This window comes from Delphinapterus leucas, chromosome 13 (genome assembly GCF_059928025.1).
Source record: "Delphinapterus leucas isolate spDelLeu-1000000601 "Yukka" chromosome 13, BTC_Dleu_Yukka2, whole genome shotgun sequence".
Taxonomy (NCBI): domain Eukaryota; kingdom Metazoa; phylum Chordata; class Mammalia; order Artiodactyla; family Monodontidae; genus Delphinapterus; species Delphinapterus leucas.
In genome coordinates this window covers 70102475-70114905 of record NC_143141.1, presented here as the reverse complement: position 1 = coordinate 70114905, position 12431 = coordinate 70102475, and the positions used below count along the sequence as shown (strand labels likewise).

The 12431-nt window shown below is 48.1% G+C and overlaps 1 protein-coding gene across 1 annotated transcript in view; it reads right to left on the bottom strand.

Moving 5' to 3' along the window:
• CAPN13 (calpain 13) overlaps positions 1-12431 on the bottom strand; it is a 79717-nt gene that overhangs the window by 55488 nt on the left and 11798 nt on the right. Inside the window, 3 exon segments of the mRNA XM_089922497.1 lie at positions 4414-4547; positions 10348-10463; positions 11298-11376. Of these exon segments, the coding sequence (XP_089778623.1) occupies positions 4414-4547; positions 10348-10463; positions 11298-11376 (329 nt within the window).

Genomic DNA, 12431 nt, shown 5'->3' with positions numbered 1-12431 from the left:
GCTTCTGGACCCACACGCTGAGAAATGCCCTGTCTTATTGCCCTACCTTGTCCTCCTCCCAATTCTCCCCCAGAGGCAGATAGCCTCCAGATTCAAGAGCCAATCTGCTCAGCCCAACTGCTGGCCTCCCCTCCCGTGAGCTCTCCTCTCGGGCGGGAGGCCGAGCTTTTCAAGGCCCCCTTTGCTCCTCCGGGGAACGGGCTCTTGCGGTCGTGCTGCCAGGTGAAGCGCGCACAGCACGTGGAGAGGGTCTGGATTGTGGAGGTGTGCTTGCTGTGAGCACGATCAGGACAGCAAGTCCATGCTCACCTGCTTCGACCGCCAAACTCGTCCACCCCTCCACAGCAGCACTCACCGCCCACATGCTCTCCCCTTAGAAGGACACGTCGGGTTGCTTTGCCTTCCTTGGGTGTCTATTTGCTGTGAGAGCGCGTGGATCACCTTGGAACAGAGAGGAAGTAACTGGGGGTCCCGGGAAGGCTTCTGAGAGGGGTCACAACTCTCAACTGAGTTTTATCCAGGTCCGGACAGTGGGATGGACATTCTGGGGAGGAAGAATCAAATCAGGTAGGCTCCGGAGCCGGAAGAGCGTGGTGGAGTGGGGGTGATGATGGACTGACTGGTATTCCCGGGAGAGAGGGCGGATTGATCACTCACAAGGAGAACCACTGAAGCAGGGGCCACATGAGGTCAGATTTGTGTTGAGAACTCAAGTTCCTGTCGATGGGGTGAACTGGAAAGGTTCCCATGGTCTCCTAAAATGTAGGCTGGGCAAACCCACAAAAGCATGGAGCTGAGCCAGGCCAGGCAGGAGACCCTGCCTCTTGGTGTCAGAGCTGTCCAGTGGGCATGTTCCCACACTGCCTAGTCACTCAGGCCTCCGGCCGGGACCTAAGTTTTCCTGTCCCTGACGGGGAAGCAGAGGCCAAGCCCCATACAGGTTGGTAGCCGCAGAAAAGCTCCAGCTGTGGCTTGCTTTCTGGTGATGCAAAACCACGTGGGGGTCAGGCGTGGGTCCACCCTGCTGCCGCCTCTACTGGGGCCCTAGGCCTCGGACAAGACCCCTCCCGGTCCTTGGCCCTTCACCTGGATCAGCTCTGGGGCTCCTCAGACACCCCTCTCTCACCATACTTCCACCTCTGCCGTTCTCTCCTCCTGGGGCCCCCCCAGAATTCACGTAAACTCACTTCAGCAAATACAGATCAAGGAGCCGCTCTCAGCAGGACACCGTCCCAGGCACAGACACCATGGACGGCTTAGAGAGTCTTGTGTTAATGAAAGCAAAGGATCCACAGAACCCAAGGGCCATTCTACAGGAACCAGGTGGCAGATGGATCTCAACTCGTTATTAAACTGGTTCTAAGTCTTATCTTTCTGTCTCTCCCTCTCTCTGACCAGGGTTGTCTGGTATTAGACTCTGATCTCTGCAGTGTCTTTAGTCAACTGCAAAGCTTCGATCGTGCCTAGGTAGGTCTCAGCGTCTGACTCACTTGATTTTCCACGTTTTCTGGCTCTGGGTCCTAGATTAAGAGGGCTTTGCTGAGGGTGCTGGAAGATCACCAAGACTAGGGTTCTGGAACCCATTCCAGAGCCCACCAGCATGACCTCCCCCCTCTGGCTTCCAATAGAGCTTCACTGGAGCCACAGCAGGAAAGTAGCTGCTGGCTCTGCCCTGTCACTTCAGGGCCACTGCCTCAGGGTCTGCGGGCCTCGTCTGATGGTCTGAGTTCATGCCTCCCACTCTCTGCAGTCACCACAGAGACACCCAATGCAAGGGGAGGGACCCATGGCCAGTGGCCCCCTCTCGGTGTCTTCCACAGCCTTCTCTCGCTGTGTCTCCACGACGCCCACGAAGCCTGTCGCAGCAGCAGCTGGGTGTTTAGACAACGAGCTCTCCCTCTCTGCTTTACAAACACAAGCTCACAGATCCTGCTCATGCTTCAGGGACAAGTCAACTCTTAGCACCCTTTGCTGCCAGGAAATAGAAAGGGAGGGAAAGAGGAGAGCACTGTGTTCGCCACACCTGTCACTACGCGTGGCACCTGAACCCAGGAATTCTGAGAGAGCCTTCTTCTCACCCCTCGGCTTCAGCCTCATTTTGGGGAAATGTCTACACGCCTGGCAATGATGTGAGAGGGGGAAGAATTCAGATGTCAAATCGGGATCCAAAAAGGATGCTGAAAGGCTATAATTCTGAGCCACAGAGATTCCAGAAAGGATGCTAGGCAGCTCACCAGATCTTGTCTCCCACTCTCCTATTTTATGACCTCTGGGGAAAAAAACCCTGCAAACAAAGATTTTTTTTCCCTCCACATCTGACTCACTTGACCAATTCATTTCTGACTCCCTAGCTGCAAGAATGTTTGAAAGTTTGGGATCCACATGTTCACTCGGTATTGCCTACACCCTTGAAGGGAAAGAGGACCATCTCCACCTGGACAGGTGGGTTCTCTATGCTTGCGCTGTGGTCCCTCTGTGCCAGACACTGAGTTCCAAAGATGCAAAAAGACAAATCATTTTCCTCTAGGACTGACGGTATCAAGAAATGATGGAAAAGCACATGACTGGGGAGGACAGACCTGATCCCAGCTTGGCCTCAAACACGGTGTGACCTTGGGCAAGTCATTTCACTGCCCCTCCCCACCCCAAGCCTCAGTTTCCTCATCTTTCAAAGAAGGTAGGGTTTGATCCTGACAGAGGCTCCGTCTAGCTCTGATGTGCTGTAATTCTATTTGATTTCCTCCTGCATTCTATAACCCCCTTCTTTGGATGGAGGGCAAAGCTTTTAAATAGCTTTGGAGTTTGAAACATTTTCTCCTGCACTAGATTTCTTCAGGCAGTGGAATGTGGATTCTGGGTCCAGTTTCCCATTTCTTTTCAAGCTGAATGATTGCTTTAGGTCAGCTGTTAACAAAATCGGGTCAAAGTCATCACTTCATCTGCGAGCTTTCTAATTCTCCAAGTGAACTGCCATGCTCCCCCCTTTCAATAAGGAAAAAAAAGAGGCCCTGGAGCGGTGAGCACTGAATCCACCCCAGAAAGATAATGGCAGTGTTTGCATAAGTAGCTTAGAAGTGAATTAACCTCCCCAAACATATGGATTGCTTCATCCACCTCGCTTGTTTTCTGGGCTTCATTCTCAAATGCTAACGACCAGCTCTTCCTGACACTGGAAATGAGCAACAGCTTTAGTTTTGCACAAGCTGGCTCAAAAGAAAGAATGCACGAAAAGAGCCCTTGAGATGTGCCTCCAGAAGGACAAGGACTGGGGTAGTCTGTGGGGTCGTAACCACTCCTCAGGGCCCAGGATTGGATGGGGCGGGGTCTTCAGTCTTGCCAAATGATGTCACTTGATCAAACGACCAAAAACCTCAGTAGACTCAGGTTAATCGCTTACACCTGCCGTCACTTCACTATTCAGAGCCCTGGCTTCCCCATTTGTCATTATGAGGCATTGGTTAGGAAGATCTTTGGGGAACCTGATTCCAGGACACTCTCCACTATTCATTTTTCTCCTGAAATGTGCGGTCCCCTGACCTTTTGTCTCCTAGCATTGACTTCCAGCTCTGATGTGTCCCTCACTTGTGTGGGTCTTGATGACAGAGACCTCTCACACACACACATACTCTTGCACACCCCGACTGAGCCAGCGTGAGCGTCTCTCCCAGTGCCCAGCACAGTGCCTGGATTATGATTAAATGCACCATACACAGCTGTTGAATAAAAGCAACCCAAACTGTCTAAGTGAAACAGGTGACCTGGGGAGTTTATAAGTCCTCGAGCTTGTTAACACCAGAAGGTAGTCCCTGACTCATGGTGTTTGGACCATATAATAATAAGCAGCTCCCGCCCTGCCCCCCAGTCATAAATGCAATCTCACGGTAGCCACGCCAGGTCCCCAAGTGTCCCGCCCGGGTCACTGCTCAAATCACTCCCCCCCTCATATCTCCCCTCGCTTTTCTGAAATCCTACCCCTCCTTCAAGGCCTTGCTCAATGCCACCTCCTCTGTGCAGTCCCAGCTGAGTCTCTGTGAGTCAGAACTGCTGTCTCTCTCCTCTGCCCCTCTCAGCAGACTTTGAACATGATACTACATTTTATTGGGGCCCGTACACCAGCCCTTACAGTAATACCGTTGTCAGTGCCTATTTCTGTCCAGCTCTGCCCTGCCCACCCCTCGCCACGTGTCTCTGGGTCCCTCCTCTGGCTCCAACTGAGCCTTGCGCACAGTGATTATTTATAGAGGATGCCCAGCGAGGTGGCAAAGGCTCTGAAGCTCCCAGGGGCATCGCTTGCATTGAGCAGAGCTGCCAAAAGTCTTAGCGCCGGCTGGTGGGGAGCGTCAGTCAGGGCAAGTGGCTGGGCAGGCAGGGCCAGCATCCAGGCCCTGGGCAGGGGGACGGGCCCATCCTTACTTGGCGTAGGCTTTCTCCAGCAGGCTCGGCCAAAACTCTTGTTTGTTGTAAGGATTAACAAAGAAGTACTCATTGTTCAGGACAGGTAGGTGATCGTCAATCACCACTTCCACCCACTGGCCACACTGCCAGAACTGGAGGAGAGAGAGAGGAATATACGCCTTAGTAGAGCTGGGGCAGGAGGGAGGCGCTGGCCCCCCCGACCCAGGTCAAAAGATAACCACCTTCGCCACTTAACCACCACAGTGCAACAAGGAAGTCTATCCAGACCAAAATCCCAGCCCAGGTTGGCGGACGGGGGACCGGACTGTCATCTCCACTGACAGGTGAGTCACAGATCAAGTTAATCAAGGAAAATACAGCAGGGAGGAAGGAGTCTTGGGCTCCAGCTGGACTTTGTGGCTGACTCCTGCCTCACTTTGGCAAGTCCTTTGTGAGATTCAGGCGCACTGAGGACTCTCCGGGGACGTCTTGTATACAAAATGGCAGTAGGGGGAGCAGGTGCTGAGTAGCAAAGGAGAATGGGAGCTATAGAGTGTTGTGATGGGGAAGGAGAGCCTTTAGGGAGCTGAAGGCTTGAGAGAGGAGGCAGGATTCCAGCAGGTGGCGAGGCGCAGGGAAGGCATCCCAGATGCGGCGGCGACAGTGCGGGCGGAAGCCTAGGGGCCGAACGGTGAGGTTGCTCGGGAGGACTGAGCAGTTACAGCCTCACCCTGGCCCTCCTCTCCTCACGTCCAGCTGTCTTTGCCAGCAGAGCAGCCGCCATGAAGCGCGCTGGCACCGTTGCTGCTAAGCGTGCAAATGAACCAGATGCTCCTCTCCAAAACAGAGTGGTTCGGTCTTCAGCATTCAACTCTTAATGGTTCACCCGGGGGCACTGCCAAACGAGGATAATTCATAACAAAGCCAGCTTTCTGGAGTTGGTTTGCTGGTCTCTGGATCAGCAACAGGGCTTCTGGCTTCAGGCCTGAGTCTTGACAAGATTCAGGCAAGCCTCCGATAGCTGGGCTTGGAGTAAAGCTGGGTGGATGCAATCCATCATCTACTCGGTGGTGACAGGGAGACTTGCCCACAGCTGGATGTCCCAGATGCTGGGCTTTTGCATACACATGAGGATGCACTTTCGAAGCAGGGAGGGAGACCAAGACAGAGATGTCAGTGGAGACAAAACAAAGATGTCCTCGCAGTCTTTAATGAACCAGTACACTGGAGCTGGTGTTGCCCCAGCTGCGGATCTGCATCCCGACCGCAGTAAGATGCACAGGAGGGTGAGGCTGGGAGCCAACAGGGATGCTATTACAGTGAGATTGTGAAACCTGTCTGAAGCATCAAGGAAGCTAACTCTAGCTCCTTGAAGGAGGATACTAGACGGACAGACCCATCTGGATTTGGGGTTTAATTGGATAGCAAAATGTAGTAGGTGGTATCCAGTCAGTGGAACCGTGCTCCAGTCCTGGTTTTGTTTTTTTGTCCTGAGCAGTAGATAACTGGATAAGACACTTAATTCTCTGTGATTCAGTTTCCTCATCTGTCAGATGGTGGTAAGAGTAAGCGCTACCTCCTACTGTGATGGGATCAGGTGAGTGTGTGAAGGTGAGATCACAGGTTTGAAAGTAAGAACTGTTTCTCGACAGGCTTTTCGTTCAGCACCTAGGTTAGTGCCTGGCACACAGTAGGCCATAAAGAATGAGTGAGTCCTGGCTTGGACGAGATCCTCTTGTTGGCTCTACCCTCACTCACATCTTCCCACACCAGTAATGCTGACCAGACTTGCTCTCCCTATACAAAGGGAACCTCAGATCAGATCATCGCTCCCAAAAAGGATGAAAACGGCCTGACTGGTGCTCAAGAATGAGGCCATCGATCTGTGTTTCCCGGCTCACTGCTCTGGGTGAGGAGGGCTGGCACCTGGAAAATGTCTGTGCCCTTCAAGAAGCTGGCTGGTGCCACTGAGCCAGTACCCAAGTGTCTGAGGGAAACCAGAAGTGTTTTGGGCAAAGCATCCAAGTTGCCCAGGCACTGGGCCCTTTCCAGAGAAGAGTGCCCGAGCTCAGAATGATGAGATGTACAGAGGTCAGCATTTGTAGCTATTGCTGGGGAACTGTGGGACTATCTTCACCACCCAGAAGGGCAAAGCATGTCCAGCCTGGGCCTCAGTTTGTCCTAACTACCTGTCACCCCACCAACACTTGCACCCCTGAGGTGAGCCCAGACACAGCTAAACACTGCACCCTCTGGCTAACTCCTCAGTGTGACCCTTGGACCAGCAACATCAGCATCAACTGGGAGCTTGTTAGAAGACACAGCATGCAAATAATTGGACTTCAGGAACACAGAACAGGATAAAGGAGGACACCCAGAAAAAATGGAGGGAAACAGCTGAGCAGAAAAAGGAGACAGGTCTTCAGAACGAAAGTGCTCACTGAATTCCAGGCAAGATTAATCTTGCCTGGAATTCATGCATCTGGACATTTCTAGAGAAATTTCTGAACCAAGGAGAGAGATCACCTCATATAAACTTGCAATTTGAGAGAATATGTTGCATACAAGGCCAAGAGAATAGATTAGCATTGGATTTTTCTTCTGCAACATTGGGGAAGGTACAAGACAATGGAGAAATGTTTACAGATTCTTGAGGAAAAGGAATGTAATCCAAAAATCCTAAACCCAACCGAAATATTGTTCTTAAGTAAGAGCAAATGAAAAATACTCATGTAATCTGAGGAAACTATTCAAGGAACTACTCCTACCAAATGTGGATGAAATTAGAACAAAAATCTTAAGAAGAAATGAAGGCTGAAAGAAACAATGGTGAGTAATGAGTTTTGAATATGCTTTGGACAAGAAATATACTGGTAACATAGTGAAAATGAAATTGATAGTGAAAGGATGAGCAACGATATAATAGGGAAATGTAAGTAACAAGAAGCTGGAGTAGCAATGTGAATATCGGATAAAGAGGAATTCAAGTTCAGAAGCATTAAATATAGCAAAGAGGGATATTGTGTAAGCTTTACTGCAAAGACTGGAGAGCAATAACATAAATATTTGGGCACCAAAGAATAGAGCAGGAAAAGTATAAAACCAGAACATGAGGAACCCTCCAAACTATAACTTTGGGGAAGAACTTTAACTCACTTCTTTTAGAATATGTCAAATCAAATAAGCCAAGATAGAAGAGATAATTGCAGATCATACAATCTGCAAATCAGAGAGCTTGATTCCATATATCATGGATATATTATCATGGATAATATATACTCTTCTCATATGTCCATGAAGCATCTATAAAAACTGTTGTGGGGGCTTCCCTGGTGGCGCAGTGGTTGAGAGTCCGCTTGCCGATGCAGGCGACACGGGTTCGTGCCCCGGTCCGGGAGGATCCCACATGCCGTGGAGCAGCTGGGCCCGTGAGCCATGGCCGCTGAGCCTGCACGTCCGGAGCCTGTGCTCCGCAACGGGAGAGGCCACAACAGTGAAAGGCCCGCGTACCGCAAAAAAAAAACAAAAACAAAAACAAAAACTGTTGTGGACCTGGCCATGAATAAAACTTCAATAATTTCCCCAAATGTGAGAGTTTATGAATTATATTCTCTGACCATCATCTAATAAGTCTAAAATTCTACAGCCAAGAGATGATCCCCTATAAAACTTAATCAAAACTAAAAACATCATAAAAAAGGTAAAAACATATTAACTTAAAATTAATAAAAGACATTTGATATTAAAATCGATGGATACAGAAAAGATCTGAGAAGGAAAATTTTAGTCTTAAATCTTTTATCATGAAGAAAAAAAGAAAGAATATTAAGTGTATAGTTTCAGAAAACAAAAAACCAATAAAATTGACCAGGAGAAAGTAAATGGGAATTAATAAAAATAAACTGAAATTAATTATATGGAAATCAAAACCCTAAAAGAAGAAGAATAGGAAGAACAATGAAAATTGAAAGTTGAGTCATTCAAAAACTAATACAGTAGCTTGGTTGGATTAAGAAGAGCTGGATTAAGAAAAAAAGGAAAAATAAAAATATAGTTTAGGGATTAATAAAGTTGACTTAATCACAAATTAGAAGAAATAAATTTTCAGAGAATTATATAAGCAACTTTGGTGCAATAAATTTGGAACTACAGAAGAAACAGTTGGTTCTCTTGGCAAAATGTAAATTTCAAGAATTAACTCTAGAAGAAATAAGAGGCCCAAGCAGATCAACAGCTATTGAACACATCAGAAGAGTTTAAGAAATCATATTTAAAAAGGAGATAGAGGGGCTTCCCTGGTGGCGCAGTGGTTGGGCGTCCGCCTTCCGATGCGGGGGACACGGCTTCGTGTCCCGGTCTGGGAGGATCCCGCGTGCCACGGAGCGGCTGGGCCCGTGAGCCACGGCTGCTGGGCCTGTGTGTCCGGAGCCTGTGCTCTGCAACGGGAGAGGCCACAGCGGTGGGAGGCCCACGTACCGCAAAAAAATAAAAATTAAATAAATAAAAAGGAGATAGGTCCAGACGATTTAACTATTGCCTATTTTACTTTTAAAGAACAGATAATCAATGATTAACAGCCATTATACAAATTATTTCAGATCAAAGTAAATCTCAATAGGTTCATATTAAAAAGCAAGCATAACTCCATAGTAAAAACAACAAACAATGGGAAGCCAATTCTACATGTGATACAGATGTAAAAATTCTAATAAAATTTTTAGCAAATTTAATCTAACAGTGGATTAAAAGAAGGACAAACCAGGAAAGTATGTCACTAAAACCAAGAGACAGCAGGATTTTGCTCTTGTCACTCTTATTCAAAATTGCAACCTTCTAATTAATGCAACAAGGCAAAAGAGCAAAATAAGCTCTATAAATATTAAAAGAAGAGACAAAATTATCTTTGTGGATAATATTAGATAACTAAAAAAAAATCCAGACACTACTAAAGAAAAAAATTAGAACTAATAAAAAGAATTTGGTAAGGTGGCTAGATACAACTTAATATAAAACAAGGAATAGCTTTCCTCTTTTTAGCAACGTCTAGTTAGAAAAATCATTCATATTAGCTACAAACTTGTAAAATATCTGAGAATACATTTACCAAGATGGCTATAGCATGAATATCAAAACATAACTATAACATTTTACTGAAGGGCATAAAACTAGTTCCAAATAAATGGAAAGATATACTGTCATTTTGGAAAGGAATAACTACAGTAATAAAAGTTTGATTTTTCCAAATTAATACATAAATTTAATGCTGCTCTATTCTGCATCACAGTGGCTTTTCTTTTCTTTTTTTTTCGATACGCGGGCCTCTCACCGTTGTGGCCTCTCCCGTTGCGGAGCACAGGCTCCGGACGCGCAGGCTCAGCGGCCATGGTTCACGGGCCCAGCCGCTCCGCGGCATGTGGGATCTTCCAGGACCGGGGCACGAACCCGTGTCCCCTGCATCGGCAGGTGGACTCCCAACCACTGCACCACCAGGGAAGCCCGGCTTTTCTTTTTAAATAGACACATGATTTAAAAATTCTCATAGAAGAATAAATGTGCAAGAATCACCAAGATAAAATATTTTGGGGGCAAGCGTAATGAATAATGAAGGAGAACCTATGCCACCAGATATTACAACTCATTTTAAAACTACTGTAATCAAAATAACCAGATATGGCACAGGAATAGACAGACAAAATCTCAATGATGTACAGGGTTCTTGATGAATGGCTCTTCTCTTTTGCTGATTGTTTCTGTCGTTCTTTATATTTACATGAAAACATTTTAACTCTCATCCTCCCTATGTGTCGTCAGATCACGAGCCAACACAGAGTAACTAACACATAAGTGGCTTTTCCACATCTCGGGCTGCCAGACCAACAGAACTTTCACGACGGTCGCCTTCCTGTGCTCACAGAGAATCCCATTTAAGGAGCATCCCAGCAGCACACTTACCGGAAAATGGAAAATCCCTGTATATTGGTATGAAAAGCTTTGGTCCATTAGGATCTTCTGCAGGTGCTGTGGGTTCTGTGTCAAGGAGCCCAGTGCTGCCAGGAACCAGCAATCTCCTGGGAGGGGACATAAGCCATGAGAGCTGCCTGGCGCAGCTGGAAGCCCCATCCCATGTACTGTGCAGAGTCAGCATACCTCCTTCTGAATAATGCATTTTTTTCTGTCTGAGAGAGGAGAACCAGAAGAAAGATTCACTGGGTTCAGTTCCAAGCAAAATAGAGAAGGTGATGGTAGTGGTTATGGAGATAGTGGTAGTGGTGAAAGGGGTGATGGGGGTAGAGGTGGTGATGGGGTGGTGGTGATGATGGGAGTGATGGGGTGGGGGTGGTGATAGGAGTGATGGGGTGGGGGTGGTGATGGGGTGGAGTAGTGATGAGGTGGAGGTGATGGGGATGGGAGTGATGGGGGTGGAGGTGGTGACGGGGTGGAGTAGTGATGGGGTGGTGGTGGTGGTGACAGGAGTGATGGGGGTGGTGGTGGTGATTGGAGTGATGGGAGGGTGGTGGTGATGGGAGTAATGGTTTTACGGAAATAGCACATACAAAGTATCTAGCACAGCCTTGCAGAAGTTCAATTAACGTTTGCTTCCCTGATGCTTCTCTCTACTCAGTGCTCAGATTAAACTCTGTGTCTATTTGCTCCTTTTCTTTGATAATTGCTCTCCCCAAAGGGCTCTGCACACACGCTACTGAGCCGACTTCCAGGCCGAGGGTCTGGGTGTGAACAGTCCGTCCACAGCAACACCGAGGGTGCCAGCCTTGCCTCCTCAGAAGATGGGGCAGCATTCTGGGGGTCTAGGTGGGCACTGCTCTTGACCCCCCCTACTCTGAGGCTGACTTTGGGCAGCCTGCGTCAATCCAGGGCTGGGAAGGAAGAGGTTGAGTTCTTACCTGCCTCCCCCTGTTGGATGTCGAAACTGCTCACATCTTCCAGGATGAAGTGAGGCTCTGATTTACCCTTCAATAAATCCTTAGAAAAGAGGGAGAAAAGCCATGAGCATCTTTCATTCCTCTATCTCCCAGTGTGCTACCCAAGACATCACTCTCTTTGCCTTTGAGGGGTAGAAGTTACTTCTTTAAACAGGTGTTTAAAATATGAGGTAGGAAAGCTGCCCTCATTCTTCAGGTTTTATTGCTAACAGCAAGGCAGATGTCAAAAGGGTGTATATGTAACTGACCAAAAAGGCAATAAATGCATAAGCAATCTGTGCCAAGAGATAAGGACTCAGGATCCTTACATCAAATGATCAGCCATCCTGGTACCAACAGCACTGTTTCATTAGGAGTTTATAAACAACCAAAAAAGAAGAGGATGCATTTATTAGAGGAAACTTTTATAAGCATAACCACGCCTTCCTTGTGAAATGTCATCTCTCAGAAGTCAGTGTAGACATTCTGAGCTCCAGGTTCAAGTCCAGCCATGTGCTGTACAGGACAGAGGATGTGCATTATTCAGGGCTTTGCCCACTCCCTGGCTAACACACAGACGGATTCTGGAAGACCCCAAGCAGCCTCTAGGTTTTCCTGCTACCAGGAGCCCACAGGATTATTCTGAGCATCCTCTCTGTGCATCTCTTCCTGGATTTCCATTGTGTGGATTTGTATAATTTGGTAACTGTTCCTGTATCATTCCTTTTCACATTGACAAATAAGTCCCCAGAGAGCAGGGCGGCAAAGTAGATTCATCTACTCAGCAGCCATGAACGTGTGGAGTCCTGTATCTTGTGAGATCTGTCAGCCCTTCGTATACTGCCGGCCAGTTTCCTGGTGGAGCCGCCAAGGGGAAAACAAAGGTGTGCGTGTCTGCAAACAAGTCAGCCAGCCCACCTCACCAGGCCTCCTCCCACCATCTTCTCTGCACATAACCAGCCCTCTCTGATGGCCAGGGCAGGGCGCTCAGGCTCAGGCCCTTGCGATGGAGGCATCCAGCTGACCCTATGCCCTACCCCTGGCTGCTCAGAACCTGGGGTCTCTCCCAACACCAGCAGGAAGGGCAGCTCTCCACAGGGCCCTGGAGGGAGCAAC